Here is a 20729-nt window from a genome sequence, read left to right as displayed (position 1 = left end):
TTTTTTATGACTCGTGTGATACCGTTCATACAGACAAGTAGCCGTGTCGCGTGCCGCTCTTCACATTTCTTTTTGAAACATATAATAATCGCAAAAAGTGCTAGATATAATACGAAATGTTGTATTTTATGAATATTCACATAATACGGTTATTAGTATAATTAATTATTCATTAAATACAACGTTTCGTATTATATTAGACATTCTTCGCGAAAAAGATTTCAAAAAGTAATACGAAAGAAGCCGCACGCGAGACGGCTACATGTTTATACGAGCTTCGATAAGGGAATGACTGCGCGGTAATTAGGCGTAAACATGACGCGCCACTCCGTGCCACCCCGTGCCATCCCCACCTCAAGGTCACGCGCCAACCGTCTAACTATCGAAATATCAACGTTAACGTATATCACAAAATCAGTAAATTAATCTACTCGTTACGTTTTAATATTTTTCGATGAATATTACACAATGTTTTATTATACGATTTATGTTTTATTTCTTAAATTAGTTACGCACACAACTCATTTGTATCTTAGGCGGATATTCACAGTCAGAGTTTATATTCAAGAACGTCTTAAGTACAATTTTAAGAAGTTACGAGTCAGAAGGATCAAAGATTAGCGTCTTAAGACATTACTTAAGGCAGTCTTGAAATAAGAACGGACTATGAATACCGTCCTAGATATTTCTAATTTATATATATGTAAATGTATAATATGAATTCTATTTATACTCATTGTTATATTCAGTCCAAATTGTTTTATAATTTAAAAAATGTTTGCATTTATCTTTATTTAAAGAATGCGTAACTTATTATTAATCTTTATTTGAATGTAGATCATTAAAGAGAGTAATAAAAATTGAGATATAACTCTTAGTACACACCTTAGTTTTGAACAACATTACTATTTGAGCATCCTTACCTAATTAATCATCAATTCGCGTTCGTAAATATCTAATTTTCGTAGATTAATGCGCGACACCTGGAACGAGTCGTGTCATACGTCCATCTCCCTTCGAAGTCGCCGAACGAATGCCGAAGTGATGACGTAGTCGACCACCGGCACGCTTCCCCTCGCTTTTCCCCGGGCGCCGTTCAGATACCTAATTATTGCGTATAAAAAATACTCAACGGTTTATTCAATTATTCATATTTTACACGATTTTGACAAACGGGTATCGCCATACATTTCGCGTTTTGCTTTGTGGCATCTCTAGTACAATTCCGTATTATTTGCATGGTTCTTTTAAACAAATTAGTAATTATTCGCGTGAGATATTTTTAATATTCCAACATTATATCTCAATTTTCATAATTTTTTATAATGATTCAAACTTGAAGTAAAGGTTGATAAAATATTCTATATATGTTCTTTATATAAAGATATATGCAAATTTTCTTAATATCGTGAAACAATTTGTGCTAAGTACATACAGCTTTGGCTAAAAGTACTATATATCTTGTTAATTATTATTTAATTTTTTAGGTAGTATATTGATTTAAGACACTACTATTACAATAAATTATTCTGCGTTTCAGAAATTCTTTAAACTTACTTATGATGCCGATCACGGCTCGATAAAATAACATACGAATTATTTAAAACAAAAAATATAAAATAAGTTCCAGAAACTTATTTAAAATATAAAATCATAGGAATCTGTAAAAAATAGATACAATTTGTTTAAAATATAATTTAAAATATAAATTTTGAAATCTTATCGCGAAGAATGCCAAGTATAATACAAAACGTTGTACTCAATGAATAATTAATCATATTAGTAATCGTTAATTATGATTCATAAAATATAACATTTCGTATTATAGCATTTTCTGCGATTATTATATGTTCCAAAAAGAAATGTGAAGAGAACTTACTGAAAATTTGTATAAAGAAACATAACTTCGTAATTTTATAAGATATTATAAGATAAAGATTACACAAGACAAAATTCACTAAACTATTAATTTGTTTGAATTTTCAATTTCGTTTATTAAAATTCGACAATTTTTATTACATATGTAGAAGATGCGAAATTAAAATTTGTTCGTTCAAGGACTCATTAAACTATCCATCCTATGGATAATCGGCACGCTTCTGTCCTGAGGATTTAGTACAGAAACGAACCACATCTACTTTTGACGATATGATAAATTTAAATTAAATTAATGTTGGAAAATGTATGTAGAGTCACGTAGTTCCCAAAGTAAAAATGGATGTAATGGCGGTAGGGTATGGGTGATTTCGACAGTAACAGGAAGAAGACCGGCATGACCTCTCTCAGGTTTCTTTCTGATCGTCGGTCGAAGCTTTGTGATTTAAAGATGGCCGCCAGTTGAGAAGTGCGCAGTGAATACGGTGTGTGGATGTTTGCTTTGGTATTTGGATATCGCTCATCTCGTCTCGCGGCAGAGTTCGCATTGTTTCGTGTCCAAGTCGGTCAGTCCGACTCTTTCCGAAATCGCGACTGCATCAGATAGTAGAAAAACGATCGAGCTCGGAGAAATGGGCCGGTCGCGTTCTCGATCGAAATCGCCGAGCAGACGGCGTCACAAGAGCAAGCATTCGCGCAAGCGATCCAAGTCGCGCGAGAAGCACTCCAACAACAAGTACTCGGATAAGCCGAAGGAACGCAGCTCCAAGTCCAGGTACGTGTCGTCCGTGGATCTCTGCGTCCCAATGCGTCGTTTCCGCTCGTTGCGAAAGTTCTCGATCTGTCGTGTGTGCGGCCATCTTGTCGCATCCCGTGCGTTTACAACGTGTTCACGGCGAGCGAAAAATAAATAAATGGAAACATAATTGTACGAATCTGCCGACTGTCCGCGTATCTTAGGTCTTACACCCCAATTTTTATTTTCGTCAGAATTGAACTTAACCTGATGATGTAAAAATTGTATTTCTCCACCTGTGGCTAAACTGATGATTTTGTAACTTTGAATGCTTTCCAGTAAAAGACAGATGACACAGTGTAATACTGACTGCTATCTGAAGAAATTGATTAACTTTAGTTTTCCAACAAGAAACAAATAACGCTGACTGTCCTCTTTTTAGAGATATAGTTGACACATCAGTCTATCTTTGTTATTCGTTGAATACCAACAAGAATAGAATGACCTTTGTGTCTCCTAAAAGGAAAGCATTCACTGTTATCTGTCTTTTACTGGAAAACACTCAAAGTTATTCAGTCTCCTAAAAAGATAGCAACCACAGTGAATCATTATATCCTTGTTATCTGCTGATATTAAACAAAGATGCAGCAAGAGCAGTATATCACATTTTATCTATGCTTAACATTGACAGATAACAAGGATGTAATGATTCACTGTGTTATATCAGTTTATTGATTAAGCATAGCTAGAAAAATATCATTTTTATATTATCATCAAGTTATGTGAGACTAAATGTATTTGTTAATGAAAATATAAAGTTAATGAAAAAATAAAAAATCAAGCCTTATTGTCGCTGTAATAAATTTTTGCTTTTTCATACGTTCCTTGGCGACATTCAGTAAACAATTCAATAAACAATTAATGCTACTTGTTTGGTCATTTGTTCAGAAAAAGATCCCATTCCGCGTCGTCCAGCACTGGTACGGATGTATCAGATGATGTGCACATCGTCAGTCACAAGAAACGTTCGTACAGGGACAGGGATCGAAAGATGGACGAGGTGGAAAGGCTTGCGGAAATGGAGCGGCAAAGGTATATTCGTTGAATTATGTCGACAATGTTCCTCTTGATAATCCGCGTTAAGATTGAAGAAAAGAACAAACAATAAATATATTAATGCGTTTCTCCTTTTCTCTCTTTTCTCATATTGCTTTTCCTCTCTCTTGTGTATATCAAATGGAACATGTATATTTATTTTGCTTAATTTAAATTTTTGTTATACGCTATTTTTTTTATAATTGTGTTGTCAGGAAAAAGAAAGAATTAATGAACAAAATCTTCACTACGAGCTCAGTTGGGTAAGAATGTAACTATTTCATGGTGGTGGTTTATCTATTTAAAGTTCATCAGTTTACTGTAAATTTTAGTAAAAGAATATACTTGATGCATTTGCAAGTATTAAATCTTGTACCATCTTTTTTTAGCGTTACAATATTCAACAAAATGTTTGTTTAAATTATCAATTGATTCTGAGAGTTGTAACTTTTAAAGTCTAATTAAGATTTAGCATGCTATTAACTTTATTTTTATACAAGAAAATAATTTCAAAATAGTGTTCTGGAAGAAGATCGCTGCTTATCTGTCTGCAGACGTCAACGTGAGGTGGAACAAAAGATGGTGGAAGAAGAAGCAGCCAAACGTATAGAAGAGCTTGTACAAAAGAGGGTAGAAGAGGAGCTTGAGAAACGTAAGGAAGAAATTGATGCAGAGGTGCAAAGGCGGGTGGAAGAAGCCAAGAGGGCTATGGAGCGTCAAATGATGGAGGAAATGGAATGGAGACAAGCGAAACTACGAGAGGAGGAGAAACGAAGAGAGGTAAGATCTATCCATAGAAATATTGGTCAGTGATAGCCCAAGCGCTGTTATGATCAGCAGGAAATAAATTTTACCATTCTTTTAGCGACTTTTCTGAAATTGAGAGGCATACGTAGAAATGTATTTTTGCAAAACTTAAAATCTTAACTAATATTATTTATAATATAAATATTTCGAAGGAACTATATTAAGATTTACATGCAGACGCTATCAAATCTGTAATAAATAAAGAAAACATTCAGATATAAGTGAAATATTAGTGTTAATTATAATTGTTAGGCTAGATGAAGTGCAATTTGTATATCTTTTTACATATTTAAATTTTTATGGCTTAAAATTACAAGATTTGCAAATTGTACTGTCTTTAGGAAAATGTATGAACTTGAACTTGTGGAATCCTCTCTCTCTCTCTCTCTCTCTCTCTCTCTCTCTCTCTCTTAGTTTTAATTTATGATCACAGCGTTTGGGCTAGAAGCATTGTGGTTCGCAATTATATCATAAGAAATTAAGCGGAGAAACCACACTGCTTCAACTTCTCAGCATCCACTGAGGTCGCGTTGTTGAGAAGCTGTACTTTATGTTATTATGAAAGAAATGCTGCTACATAGGCGCATGTATCGGTTATTTATGATCAAATTGTTTGTACCATGTATATATATATATATATATTTATATATCTCTGTACAACATTATAACCTTTTTCATCACACGATATCTGAATTGACGTTCGTGTCAACAATTCTAGAAGTTGTGCTTAAACTGCACTGATTTCTTTGAATCGGCAGTGTTCACTCAGTTTCTAAAATTGTTGTGCATGTTGGCGAATCTACCTATATCAGGCTTCTTATATACTTACTCGAGCTAGTTTAAAAAAATGTTCGCGTGTGTGACTGTCCACATTATCACATCATACAGTCTTTAACAGAGCAGAAAAGAAAATATTATTGAAAAAATAACAATCCCAAACTTTGTAATTTATCGAACAAGAGAAGTTTTTCTTGAGTATGAAATAAAGTTATTTTTATATGAAATCATAGGAAGGTAATAATATATATTATATCTTCCCTGAGCAGTTATTAGTCGGTTAAATCACTGTAGTGATAATATTACGTTATTGATGTTGCATAAAACATATATGTCAAATAATATAAATAAGAATAGTTTACAATTCATTATAAATTTAGACTTTCTTGATTTAATTATATAAATATAATTAGAACTGTGATGTATACATAGAAATGTAAAAGTATCATTTTTTATGATTATGATTCTTACATCATTATATGTTGCTTAAGAAAAAAATATTTTGAATATATTCTCTATGAATCGAATAAGTATTGTCTTTTGAATTCAATATTGACGCAATAATGCCTAATAATTTATTTCTGCAGTATTATTCCACTTTTTAAGTTTAACTTTTTATTTTATTTGATAAAGTTATTACTTAAAAGTATAGCACTGAATTACAGTGGAGCATTCTGTAATGTAATTTACACATCAGAAAGCTCTAATAGTTTTGTCACAAAATTTTTTTTTATTATATTTCATGATTAGGGTTTTATTTGCTACTACATTTTTGTGTTTATGCACAACATTTACTTTCATCTTTAAAAAGTCAACTCGCTCGTTGATTGGCAACAATCCTGATAACAAATTTGTTAGAGATTATACTCTCATTGCGCTTTGCACATTGGATTTGCACCGAATATGTATATCTCTACAAGTTTGGGAAAAAGTTTATTCGAATGGGAAAAATAGAGACTTTAAGGGGGCAGAATTAGAATCCCATAGCGACAAAGCACGACCTAGCGATATATAGGTCACCTTCCTTACTGACTACCAACAGAAGATGCCGGTTTTTTACTCACTGCTGAATGATTCTCGATGAAGAAGGCATCCCCTACGTGGTGGCGTGAGCTTCATTCAGGTATTATCCAATTTATATATTCATAATTCATTTTATACCGATCTTATTATCATCGTTCTTTGTTTCGACACTTTGTACCAGAGAGAGCCATATGTTAGGGTTCATTTTATAGATTCGCAAAACATTATTACCATGGGACACAACGAATTTCCGTCGACAGGTCGGGCGGATGGCAACAACCATTCATATAAATGTACTGTAGGATATTAGTTTCTGAATTATTATATACAGACCTCATTTAGAAATCTCGCCTATAGTTATAATGTTACAAATAATATTACATGGAAACACATACATATACACTTATCACATTGAGTTTTTTATGCACTTGTCAGAACGGTATTATGAAAAAGAAAATTACATTTTTTTTCATATATATTCTTGCATGCACACTAATTTGTATAAACTTATAAAAGATTAATCTTTTCTCATATTCAAGTAACATCCTAAATTATTGTACTTACCTTTGGACAGTCTGAGATAAAACAGCGTTTGCTGGGTTTTCAGAAGAAGAATACGTTTGACACAAAAAAAAAGAACATTGCTTAGACACACATCTTGTGTCACTCTCTGTGATTATCTCTCGTACTAAGCCATTCTTTTTTCGAACTCCGACTTAAATTTTATATATCCCAAACTTTCCTGCATAAAGGTTCTTAGGATGTGTAACACTAGGCTGTTGACATAGCAGCACTATGATTTCGAACGGTGTAACAACAGATGGTGATCAACAACATCATTGCTTTGTGTAAATCTATTTTGTTGTCATTGTAGGAGGAAGAGCGGAAGAAGCGCGAGGAACTAGAGAGGATTATGGAGGAGAACAACAGAAAGATAGAGGAGGCTCAGAAGAAATTGGTAAGTTGTATCGATATTAAAATATAACTTATGAAATGTATGTGTGAGGTATTATTATGCAACAAATGCATTTATAACATCAGGCTGAGGAAAGGTTGGCCATGGTTGAAGAACAACGGTTAATGGAAGAAGAAAGGCAAAAAATGAGAAAGGAACATGAAAAGCGTGTAAAGGAGGAGCAAAAGAGGATCTTAGGCAAAAATAATTCAAGGCCTAAGTTATCTTTTACATTAAAATCGGTTACGTAAGTTTAGTATTTGTATTGTTTCATGCAGTTTTACATGTGATATATACACGAAATCTTGTCATCTTTCGTACTTGATTCGCGAGAATAGTTATTATAAACTGTATCTATGTAGGTATATAAGTATACTTATATAGATACATAGATAAGTGCTGTAATATAAGATACAAAGCTCACCCTAATGTATTCAAATGTTTGTTGAAGTCATACAAGATGGAATTTTATTTATCATTGATGATGCTAGCACACATCAAAATTAAATAATCAGTTCTCATCTTGTGAGATTTCAACACAGATACAGATGGGATTTCGTTACATGAGATTATGCTAATATCAGTATGAACGAATATAAGTTTGTAATGTAAAATTATCGCACTTTGTACATCATACTTTGTTTTGCGTGTAATTAATTCGTTTACTGGTATAAGCATATTCTAGCTTATTTAGATGTGTTCCATGATTTATGCATATGCTATTTGTACATCATAGATCCTCTATTCTATTATTTTATATATCATTTCGATATATAAAAATAAGTTTTATTTCAGTAAATCGTATATATCACATTAGATCATGTTGCAATAATAGTAAATTTATTGTTTATACAGTTAAATTGGCCGAATTTGTTAATGGAAGATACGCTCACATTATTTCCCTTTTTTAAATAGTTGTTTTTTATGAACAACCTCCATGATAATAATGTCGCAATGATTTTATTGGAAGTACTGTAAACACTGGACAACTATTTTACAATTATATTAAGATTATATATTATCTAAATAATATACATTATTTCGATCTGACACAGAATATATTCTGCAAAACGGCAAAATGGAACGATATACGTTTTACAATTAAAAAATCAAATGAAGTAATATAATGATTTAAAAAGTTGCAAAAGTGATTTTGTACGTGAGTAATGAATGTGGACACGTGATGCGTGACATAATCCTATCTACGTTAACTGTGTAATAACGTGTATGCATTGTTCCGTAAAAAGAAAAACATTTTGTCTATACAGGATTGTATACCTATAGCATTGTTATTTGTAACATAAACACGTTTTTAATAAATCGTTGCTCTTTGATTATTCTTCCATTTACCATGCGTTAGACAACATATAATATAAAAAAAAGGAAAATGTTTTTTTATACAGTTAGATAGTGATTTATGACGTTTTGTTTATATGCTAATAATAATATTATTCTTGCTTGCGTTATGTCTAACCGATTATGATAGAGATTGAGACAGTTCTTTGCGATATAGACTTTCTGAGAGATGAATTTCAGCAATGTTATTTTATACAGTTACTTATTACAGTTGTATATTACGTTGATGATTTTGGCGTCACGAATAAACTCTTGCCACGAATGCCAAGACTCACGCCTTGTCCCAAAATATTCACGCCGCAAAATGGATTATGTTGCTTGTAAATACATTCGAATTTTCCATGGGATGCTTTTTTGTTTTTACGCCGATCCAAGATTACTAAAGATTGTAACGTATATATAACAATGTAACTTTATATGTAAATATATTTTCATTTCTGTGATCAGCGTACTTTTCATTGCGTCTTCAATGACTTCCGGATAGAGTTGTGCGGTAACTTTGCTGCTTGGAGGATTCAATCGTGGATTTGTATTTATTTCTAACAGCCACACCGAAAAATCATCGGCCACGACGAAATCAGCGCCATACAATTGAAAGCTGTTTTTACGATTTACCATATTATCCTGTGATGCCAGAAGTGCTCCTATCAGATTTTGTTTTATTCCCGGCCTAATAATCTTTTCCCAAGCCAATTTTTGACCGCGTGATCTAAATCGGTAATTAATTGATTGATCGAACAGTTTTTAAATTCTCATAAGAGATAATATAAAAAGTACTGGAGATAATTCTTGAAGTCTTGAAGATTCCAATGACGTTGCTTAGGTAAGTCAGAATTGCATGTCGGTAACTGTCGATACTTCAACTGTACCGTCGTGTTGCACAGGTGAATAGACTCGTGAAAATCACTGAGAGTGAAATCTTTTGAAGCGAATCGTATCAAGATATCCCTGATTAGATAACTTGAATTATTAAGAGCTCTGCAGTAAAAATTCGAAATTAAGAAAAAAAATTATAAATGTACTTGAACATCCATACGACAAGAGGTTGTGTTCTCGTTATTAGAAACCATTGCCTGATGTCTATTTTTGTTCTATGAACAAGCAGTGGTCGCTCTACAAATTGTAATTGCAAATATGATGAATAACATCGTTTAAAAACTTTATTTTACATAATATTTAGCATTAAATGCAAATGATACGTGCCTATGTATTTCTGCACGACATATTCAATATTTTCTTTCGCTGCTCGATTCACCTTGGCAATGATATCAACCAAAGAATGTTTTAGAACAATTCCGCGACCTAAACTGTCGTCACCTGGTTTTAAAATCCATATATTTCTTATACCGTCGATGATACTTTGCGGTCGATATTTTATCATTGTTTTCATTACATCGTGCACAGATGCCATAAGCTCCTGTAAAGTCCAGAATTCTTTAACAATATTTATCCTTTTCTTTTAAATTGTTGCACATCAGTATATGCCGTTAAAAAAGAGAAATCGGGCTGTAACATTTATGCATACATTTATGTCAATTTCGTCGGTTTCTTTCAATACACCGCGCTTGTATAGAATATTATGATGCCAATCTAAAAATTGATCCCAGGCAGAAGGAGGTGTATACTCACAATCTGTATGGTCTATGTCCTCGTGTATTTGAATGCTAAAAATATTTCGTACCAGTACTTTTATAATACAAATCAGTCTTATTAAAAAAAAATCTTATTTTACAAATCAGTAATATTGTTTACAACCTTATATATGCTTCACAGCGTTCTAAGGCGAACGAAATCACATTTATAGGGATTGTTCCATTCGGGGACCAGGTATTCTTCGGTCCTACCAAGTTGGCGAGTAACGTAAACCATTTTAAAATCCCAAAACATGCAGTGATATAATAATCTTGTATAAATTCCTCCATTTGCGCTGACTATTCAAACAACTCTCATAAATATAAGATAATGTAGTGTATATATTAACATTTTAATGTCGTAATTTACATACATATACACATAATAGAGAGTGGGTTAGGACGAACGATACAACCGGAAGTTATTCTATGTGCAAGAATAATACAAGAGGTTATTTTACATTTAAAAATAAATAAAAATATATAGAATAAATTGTTCATATTCGTATCATCATCAAAAATTGTTCTACATTTTGACTTATTTTTGCTTGTAGAATATATATATAACTGTCCGGTTGTACCACCTGTCCTGACTCATTCTGTATTTACTTGATAGAAATTATAGCATCGAGGAAATTTTATATCTGACACACCAGCTTCATAAAACCAATAGGCTTTTTCCAAGTTGTTACACATGTCAATCTAAAAATATTTTGCTAATTAAAAATTATTTATTTTGCAATGCATGACACATATGCATTTATGAATCGAATTACCTTGGATGTAAAATAGCTACCAGTAAATTTATTCACGATAGTCTTGTCGTCCACTCTCATAGTAGGTTTCTTATTCGTATGCCATATAAAATCCGCAGGAATCCGGAGTAATTTTTCCAACTGCTGTAAACCGTCTGAAGAAAGAAGACATCGACTTTTAAATTGATAATTGATAATAATCATAAATCAATATAAAAAATACAACCTTCGTATACATTAGGACGGATTGATATCATTTTCCTGATGGATTTTTTATCAATCCAACCTCTATCCGTCAAGGGTTTCCTTAAAACTGGAAACGTGCCGCAAATCACGTAGCATTTATGCTCGTCCACGGCTTTCATTAAAATTTTCAGTAGAAGATTTATTCTGGCTTCGTCGTTTGTTAGCAATTTTAAATAATCCGTCAATATTATGTTTCCGTTTTCCTGATCGCTCTCTTTATCCGCTCCTAACAATTCTTCGAGATCTTCACGATTGCAACAGATCTCGGCATCCGCAGTTTTGATTGTCTTTATTTCACATTGTGAATCGATCTCCAATTTTGGAATCGTTAAAATCAATTGCAAATTTTTGTTATCGGTGTTTACATCTTTTGGACATATCTACGATTTTATGAAGCGACGTTGCTAATAGTAAAATAAATCACGGAAATTTATAGTGAATATATTTGTAATCTATTCTTTTAATGCTTGTCTACCTGCCAACCTTTGAAATGTTTTTTGATCGTGCAATTTTTCGAGGATAAAATTATTTGCCATTTATTTTGATTGTCAATGCAAACTAGTGAATTATCATCGTCGCAATGCATTTTATGTTTAAATTTTAAAGTTGTAAAAATTAATTCTTTTTTAATGTTTTTATTTGAATATTTCTTTTATATATACGCAAAATTTGGTTCTTTTGACTTGACAATTTAATATTTAAACAATAATTTACTGTTTCCGTTTTACTTTTTATCGATTATCGTGTAACTCGATGGCCTACATTCATATTTCATGACGTGAATCTTCACTCACGACCAACAAACGTCATCACGATCGAAGATATATATATATATATATCATATTTTCTCAATTTTCGTGTTAACGTTTCATTCAATTAAATCTTTCCATTTGTCATGTGATTTTTATATCTATTTAATGTTTTCTTCATTGACTCATTCAGGTATTTCTCTACCGCAGGATTTTGAAAGACTGGTTTTTGAATCTCATCTATCTCGTACTTTTGATCTTTCGAGAACGTGGCAAATAATTTTTTTTCTTGTTTGCATTCTTCTAATTGAGAATATTTAAAATCTGAGCATTTTGATTGACCTTTTGGAGGAAAAACCTTTTTGTCATTTTTCTTTCTACTCCGAGTAAATTCTTCAATCTTTTTCTTCGCGTATTCATTTCTTACGTGTTTCTTTGTCTTATCTCTTGTATTATCTCTTCTACAATCGAATGCACTAACATTGGCAAAACCTTTATTTTTTTGTGGGAACATCTTAGTATTATCGGACTGGAAATTTTGCAAACAATGTAATTTAAATGATTGAAGTCGAGATTGTAATGAATTTATCTCGATTATTTGAAGATCTGTTTTTGTTTCTTTCTTTTTTTGATAAAACTATATATCCTAAACAATTGTTTTTCATACGGATAGAAGTAAAACGATTGTTAGAGGTATAATTGTAACATTTATTGGTTGTATACATATATCACTTGTAGATAGAATTAGAGAATTGATCAACAGTAAAGAGAAAAATAACGAGCAATGAGTAACTGACAGGTTGTTTTCGATTATTTGGTTAGACTCAAACCAACAGCGTACATATCGGAGATGTCTGTTAACATTTTATTTTTCCTATGGTGCGTTTGTTTTTTAAGGAAGCTGCGACTCTTGCTCTTCGCCGTCGACACGGGTGTGACTTTCACAATTGGCGGTGTAAGTAGGGAAGGCAGTGGCGATACTTCTGGCTGAATAGTCACGTTTCTTTTGTATTTTTTCACGGCATCTTGTATCGCGATTTTGATGCTCTAATAATAAAAAATCCGTTAATTAATTTCCAAGTAATTTAATGACGAAAAGTTTGTATTAATATTAACATTATTAACATTATTAACAATATTAACAAATATTAACATTATTAACCTTGTCCTCATTTTTTCTCAATGATTTCTCGGATTTAGGCGCCTCGTTTGTTGATTGTTCCTGAAGAGCCATGATCTTCGAGATCAACGTTTGTCTCGGGAATGTATTCAGTTTGCTGCCTGTAGTGTTGGTGTGCATGCGTAACTTTCGTGGCGGTTTATGTGAAGATCTTTTTTCGTTATTCGAAGATTTACTGTGATTCTATAAAACATGTAAGATTAAATATTAATCAAGCAGAATAAAAAATCACGATGACGTCAAAGTGGCTTCAAAATAATTATTAAAAGTCATTCGATCGATCATGATTTACTTTAACATCATTCATTTTTTAAATTATCACAACCTGTTGTTCTGCTTAGATAATAGTCATAACAGCAAGTTGAATAATCATTAATTTTAAAGAAGAAGAACCAATTTCTCTAAATAATAATTACCTGGACGTTAGTTTTGGCCGGAGTTGGTGATTTTGTTTTGTTGATAGATGTTGTACCTGCTGAAGTACTTTTTGTCATAGTCTCCACTTTCTCATCAGAAATCACCTTTAAAGGCTTCGTCGGTGCAGTTGCTGGAAGTACTAGTCTCGACTTAGGCGAATTGGAGTTGCAATAAGAATAGAATTCTTGATCGAACTGAATCTCGAGTTCCTCGATGAGATCGACGATCACTGGCCCAATGTTGCTGTGTACCATTGACTTCTTTTTCGTCTGTCGATGGATAAATCAAATGCGAATCTCGATCTATCAATGCTATATCATCATGCCCTCATCTTTGCCTAACTTACCATCGGAGATTTTGCGACTAAGTTAGATTTAAAATCTTGATGTAGACTCGATTTTTTCTCGCCGATGGTGATACGAGTACCCTGAAGCGACAGAGCTGCGCCCAAGTACGGTTGGCAACTCGGCATTCTTTGCTTATATGCTAACTCAAAGTCTCCAGTATCCGCATTTTTATCTTCTCGAAAATCTACCACGACTGTATCAGCAAAAATAACGGTACAATAATGTGAAAAGAAGATAGTAAAGATAATTTAGATTAGATTGTTAATTACCTTTAATGGTATCTTCCATCACTTGTCGACACAATCGCGTAGTAACACTGGTGGAGTAGCTCATGTCCGGATGACTGTTGATCTCGATCAGCCATACGGAAAAGTCCTCCATGACCATAAAATCAGCGCCGTACAATTCAAAACTGTTTTTCCGTCGATCCATGGCCTCTTGACTAGCTAATAACGAGCCTACCAAACTTTGCTTCATTCCTGGATAGATCTGTTCATTCCACGCATCAGCATGACCCTGAGATCTGAGAAAGAATTCTCATGAGAATCATTCTTGCATCCCTATTGCTTTATTCAAAAAAAGAAAACTAAATATGCATAAATAGTACTAATAGTTACATAACAGAAATTCTTAAGAAATGCACGATTCTTTATGTGATGTAAATCATACCTGAGGAACTCTTTGAATGTCGTTGCGTCCCACATATTGTCCGCGGGTAGAGCAGAGTCCCTGTCGTCGCAGTTATTGTATTTGCATTGAATTGCGTTATTGCACAGGTGAATCGACTCGTGGAAATCATCCAGACTGAACTTTTGCGAGCAAAAACGAAGATAGCTTTCTCTGTAAACAAGCAATAAGCTCGACGAAACGTCTTTTTACCTTGGCTGCTATTTTATTAGCGATAATTAAATGCAGATAGCGCATTGTGTATACCGTCTGGATATTTATATCCGCAAGTTTGACTACCGGAGAACAGAATTGCGCGTTTTAATGTCAACGAGGCATAAATTGATTATTACCCTACTTTTAAAACTATCATTCCTTACGGTTGAGTCGTTATTGTGCTTGTTAATTGTTCTAGCGTGAGCAATGTTACGATATGTCGTGACTTATTTAAATTCTTGATATATTTACGTACTTATACATCCAGAGAGTTAAAGGTTGAGCGCACGTCACGATGAACCATTGCCTTATGTCGAATTTTGTGTGGTGAATCAGTAATGGCCGTTCTAACAGAAATAATCAGATTATTTTTAACTGGAACGAATGAAAAGCGAACACCTGCATTAATCAGCTAGCGTTCCATTGAAATTATTAATCCGAAAGTTTTATTACCGATATATTTCTGCACGACATATCGCGTGTCCGGTTTGCCTGTTGGATTTACTTTCGCTACTACGTCCTCCAGCTTGTTCATCAGAACAATACCGCGTCCCCGACTCTTGTTCCCAGGTTTTAGAATCCACATGTTCATTACGCCGTCCATGTCAATCTGCGGCCAGTACTTCTTCATCTTCTTTAATACGTGCTTCGAAGCCAGGATATATTTCTGTTGACAAGTACGACATATTTTCAAATGATAAAAAGATATTATAAAAGAATAAATGCTTACAAGTAAATGAAGAGAAACAGATTATTTGCTAGTAAATATCTTACGTTGAAGGGCACGTTGGTGCGAACGAAGAGAGCTTGATCGCGAACTATCTGATAATACCAACTGATAAATTGATCCCACTGATGAGACCAAACCTTTTCACCTTCCTGATCAATGTCCTCGTGTGATTGGGCGCTGACATAGTCGCTACATCTTTTGATCGCGAAGTCAAGAGCTTTGAGAGGCACGGTGCCGGTTGGTGAACGCACAACGTCTTCGTCCTCGGCATTGACTTTGTCCACCAACCATTTTAACAGACTCAGACAGCCTGTGAGTCTAACGAAGCATCTTTGATCAGTTTTTTTTATTATTAACAATTATGTATATTAAATATTTTCATAATTTGGACATGTAGTTGAAAAGTAGTTTTTCTTTTTTTAAGTCATCGGCAAACTCTCACCGAAAGTCCTCGACGAAAGCGTGCATCTGGTCGCTTTGACATATGTTGTAGCAACGTGGAAACAAAGTGTTAGCCACTCCAGCTTCGTAATACCAGTGCATTTGCTTGACGCTTGAACACAAGCCCACCTGAATAATTGATTTTCAAAGAAGTACATGCAGCAGTTATTCCTAACAATCGCCGTCACGCTCGCGAAAAGCGTGCATTCTCGCCAATCTTTGCAAACATCTCTATGCTTAAAAAAAAAGCAATTTTACGAAAGGTCAAGTTCGCCAAAACTTTTGAGAGAAATTATTCACAAATAGTCTGCTGCTAATATTAGAAAAATCATTGTTTTACATTATGCGCGAACTGCGTTCAAAGAAAAATCAGAGGTTGAAACTTATAAAGGTGACAGCATACTTATTATTATTATAACTATAAAATAGTTTATTCAACTATATATTAATTCTACATACGAAACTTGTATAATTGTTACCTTTATAGTTACTGTCACTTTTTTCTAAGTGTAAAAATTAATGCCTCATCAAAGTTAAAAATAGTTGATGCACGGATATGTACCTTAGATGTGAAGCCAGCTCGACAATATCGATTGAACACAGTAGTTTTATTATCTTGGGCAGGCCATCCGGGCCAATCGGACCCAGTATTCCACAGAAAGTCAACGGTGTGATTGGCGAGCATCCTCGATATCAATAAACGTTCACTTTGCTGATCCTTTAGATCGCCGATACCAGCCAGTAGAAGCACTGGGCTAGAATCGACGTTGAAATGTTGATCACCTGAAATCATTGTTATCAATTCAAAGGCGTATTAGACGTACTAGAAATAATTAGTCAAATCATTTCTGACTGGATGAAGAGAGTGACTGTGCTCAAACTGCAACGTAGAAGAATGCTGCACCTTGCTGCACTTGAAAACAAAAACTAAAATCGTCCATTAGAGTAATTATAAAGTTGTACGTGATTTATTACCGCCGTTGTTCTTGCGATAAATTTTCTCACACCATCCTCGCTTCAACATGCAATCGCGAATGACCCGTGACTTGCCGTAAATCGTAAAAGTATGATGGGCAGCTATAGCGTCCTTCACGGTTTGCTTAATACGCAAAAATCGCTCGTGAAGAGTTGGTTCTAAAGGCAGTTCTAAAGACGACTCACATTGTTTGTTTTTCAGACAGTCTGGTTCCTCTTTAACAAAAATTTTTCACGATTTTATATGATTATAATATTGTATATTATTTATATACTTATTCTCTTGATTATTGATATGAATATTTCAAACCTCTGAGGGATTTGATATCACAATCTGTCGCATCCGTCTTTGTCACCACTTCCTCTCCGGGATTTTCATCTTCATTCTCGATGTTTTCTTTTTTGTCTTTCTTTTCTTCGCTTGAACTTTCCAGATTTGAAGAGAACCCATCCTTGGCATTCATATAGTGGATCTACCACACAGCTTCCCGCGCAAATGCGTTAATTTTCACGTGTTCTTCATCGCTTCGATTGATTTCAGCAAAAGATATACTCAAGGGAAGTGCCGTTGTTTTAATCTGAAACTGGTTTTGCAAATATATTTTTACATTCATAATTTATTAGACCAGATCTAAAGGTACGTATTATTTCTAATAAAACTAATCCGAACTCTTCGTTCATACGATAATTTTCCAGTCCCATACTGTAGACGATGAGTCGTTCATGTTAATTGTCATCATTTTTAAAAAATTATTAAGATTTTTACATTTTTAGTGTAGTTGTACTTTGACATCTTTAAAAAGTATTTGCAAGTTTGTGTATTAATTTAAAAAATTGTATATAAATGTTATAACTAATTATTTAATACTCCTAGTATTCCAAAGAAAAAAATGTGCACAACATAAATGACTCAATCATATGTGAGAATTAACTAATGTAAAAAAATTCCAGAACTACGTTCAGATTTCCACCTAAACACACCACTCACATATTATTTTAACTCTGTTATTTATTAAATATTAAATAAGGGTAGTATAATATCTGGAGAGCACTCGGGAAGGAGAGGGTGGGGATGGGGGATCTGAACGCGCCCCCAAAAATATAATTTAACGCGAATGACGCGAGAATGAAGAACATGTGCTTGGTTTTTAATGAAACTTAATAGTCTTTACAAGTAGCTTGTAAAGAAGCTCACTGCGCCACTTCTGATACCTGTTGAATCCTCGTTGTTGTCCCAATAAATACATTCTTTGCAGATATCAAAGGGTAAATGTTTGCAACACCAATTAATGACCGTTGTTTCGAGGATTAAGTGAAGAATTTAGTAGTTGCGAGGTAGATCGGTAGACTATCGGATGAAGATGAAAAACACTCCCGGATGGAAGTGGAGGCAAGACTGAACGACGACGATGTGGACACACGCGAGTGAGGTGGTAGAATCTGATATTTCGCAGGCGCGCGCCTCAGGGGTGTTTTAAGGCGCCCCTTATCGAAATAGTAAGATCGTACTGATACTTAGTCGCGTTATCGAGGAAATCGTTTAATGAAATCTCTCTTGCTTCTCCCCCGAGCCATTAAAAGGAACCAATCAGCTCAGACTAACTGGAGAAAAAGTTCGATTCATAGGAAACTCTTTGCTGCCTTAATTATATTGTGACAGAATCTTTACAAGATTGCTTTGTCCATTTTTTTCCTTGTAAAACAATAATTCTAATGTACCAGAAAATAAGTCTTATTTGAAGTAAGATATTGGTTTCTATTGATTTTTTCAGTAATTTTTATCTCTGACAAAACATCCAAATACTATTAAACTATAAAGTTACGATTTGAAAATTGTTATATAAATGAAATTAATACATTTTTGGAGAAATTTAATATTGAAAATATTAACTTGTTATTTGGAAGTATTAAATTGTTATTGATTAATAATAATTAATTATAACTATTTTAAATATTAGGAGCACTGTTGTTCAGTATTTTTAAGATTCGAAATTAAACACACTATCTTCCAGTAGGTATTAAGTATCGGATTTCTGTAAGGATATCCGATATGTGATAAGACATGCTCTCGAGTACTTTCTAATTGTTACTTGGGGGATGCGTACATATACAATGAACAAGGTAAACGATTGCGTTAACCTGGGCAATAATGGCAAACGAAACGTTCCTGGACACGTGAGCCTCACGGGTGGTAGTTGCAGAGCGCAACGAAGAGCGTACCAGGCACCTCCGCACACCCCCGCAGCACACCCCCGTGCGACCTCCGGCTCCGTTGGAATATAGGCGAGGAAGTCAAAGCGATCACGTGGTTAATCGGACCACACTTCGTTCCTCGACTTTGCATGCACTCTGACCTACTTACACGGCTGCATCTCCGTGACCGCGTGGAGAAGTCGCGGCAGGTGGTAGCCTGATGAATCGTTCGCTCGGCCTGGTATCGCTAATTATGAGAGGGCAAGAGGGGATAAATCTCGATCTCCGTTTGATAACTGGCTCTATTTTCGGCAACTGGCCAAATTCCGTCTCTGACACTAAATTTAGCGTTGATCGCGTGTGAGATAAGGCGCGCGCGAGCGCAGCGTTGATCTCTCACGATACTCTGAAATTTTTAGGAATTTGATTAACGAAACATTAATAGAATGGAAAAACACAAAAAATCCATGTGGTTGACATATTACTGTTGCTGACGGGCAGCATCGGCGATAGTAAAAGATGAAGTTGCCGATTACGTATCATCGCGTGTATGTGTGAAAATAATTTGTATAGGTATATGTAGGTACATATATATATTTATACAAATATGTACATACACATACATGAACCAATTTTCATGAAATAATTACCGTAAAATAATAAAGTTACATATAAAAAAGTAAAGTAAGTTCAAAAGTTACTGTTTGAAAATTTCGCATATGTACATATGTTGTATCGTTACGTGGATCTTTGTTTAATTTTTCCTTTAATTATCTAAACTTATTTTTCAATGCATAAATTTCTTTCACGACATATCTTATGCCAGTGAGATACTATCTACGTCTTATTTAACTTTTAAGTAAATGTGTATTATTATTTATACCAAGAGTGAATGTCAAGGTTGCGCGACCTTTGACGACCTAGTAATAAAAATGTCGCGTTTCTCAATACAGTGACGGTGCGGTTCTCCAAAAAATTTTATTTATGAACTTTCCGCTTATCCTATGAAAATAAATTGCGATAAAATTTCGAAACATCCATTTTTATTACACTTTTTATTAATTATTATATAATTGCTATTTTTATAAGTACGAACGTCAATGAATTAAAATTCGATATTTCGAATAATATACTCCTTGTTAAATTTAAAATACGATTGCGCGCCAAAACATTCGGACATTCCTGTATTAAATTCTCTCAGTATCAATTTATCTCAGATATGTGTATTCAATATGATCAATCTGAAATACTAATAATCCCCTCTACATTAAATTAGAAAAACTATAAAGACTCTATTGCGAAAAATATTACCTCAGTCAGAGTTCGAACCTGTGACCTCTCGACTTTGCGAGGCGAGTGTTTTTTTTTATATTAATTATATATTTTTGTATGTATGTATATTGCTATTTTCATAAAGAAATACAAATGTATTAAAAGGGACACCGTATATATTTGATCGCTTGCTTTCCTAACTTCGATATTTTTTTTTAATTTTTATCAAAATAACTCGACTAACACTGATTAATATATTTAAATTTTAATTAAATTTATTTAGATAC

At 33.8% G+C, this 20729-nt stretch overlaps 2 protein-coding genes across 3 annotated transcripts; one reads left to right on the top strand and one right to left on the bottom strand.

Moving 5' to 3' along the window:
• Positions 1-2334: 2334 nt before the first annotated feature.
• Positions 2335-7704, top strand: LOC108746095 (UPF0430 protein CG31712-like). 2 transcript variants are annotated; one of them, XM_018482633.1, is made up of 6 exons: positions 2335-2650; positions 3560-3703; positions 3922-3969; positions 4261-4486; positions 7188-7271; positions 7355-7704. In XM_018482633.1, exons 1-6 carry the CDS (start codon positions 2508-2510, stop codon positions 7517-7519), a joined length of 810 nt encoding a protein of 269 aa, XP_018338135.1. In that variant the 5' UTR covers positions 2335-2507; the 3' UTR covers positions 7520-7704. The 2 variants fall into 2 exon arrangements, with proteins under 2 accessions (XP_018338135.1, XP_018338137.1); XM_018482635.1 differs by lacking the exon at positions 3922-3969 and having other exon boundaries at positions 7355-7701.
• Positions 7705-8047: 343 nt separating this feature from the next.
• On the bottom strand, positions 8048-19671 carry LOC108746097 (tubulin monoglycylase TTLL3-like). Its single transcript, XM_018482637.1, has 23 exons — positions 19340-19671; positions 17288-17561; positions 16978-17193; positions 16565-16785; positions 16004-16131; positions 15606-15879; positions 15285-15498; positions 15088-15178; positions 14619-14789; positions 14219-14472; positions 13949-14142; positions 13602-13871; positions 13168-13368; positions 12830-13052; positions 11032-11165; positions 10865-10957; positions 10380-10555; positions 10150-10288; positions 9828-10041; positions 9647-9737; positions 9402-9572; positions 9077-9333; positions 8048-9003 (listed from the first exon to the last, which is right to left on the bottom strand). The coding sequence occupies exons 2-23, from the start codon at positions 17439-17441 to the stop codon at positions 8843-8845; spliced, it is 4047 nt and encodes a 1348-aa protein (XP_018338139.1). The 5' UTR covers positions 17442-17561; positions 19340-19671; the 3' UTR covers positions 8048-8842.
• Between the last annotated feature and the right edge of the window lie 1058 nt (positions 19672-20729).

This window comes from Trachymyrmex septentrionalis, unplaced genomic scaffold (genome assembly GCF_001594115.1).
Source record: "Trachymyrmex septentrionalis isolate Tsep2-gDNA-1 unplaced genomic scaffold, Tsep1.0 scaffold16, whole genome shotgun sequence".
Taxonomy (NCBI): Eukaryota; Metazoa; Arthropoda; class Insecta; order Hymenoptera; family Formicidae; genus Trachymyrmex; species Trachymyrmex septentrionalis.
The sequence above is the reverse complement of the archived record's forward strand: the minus strand, read 5'-3'. Positions and strand labels throughout refer to the sequence as shown.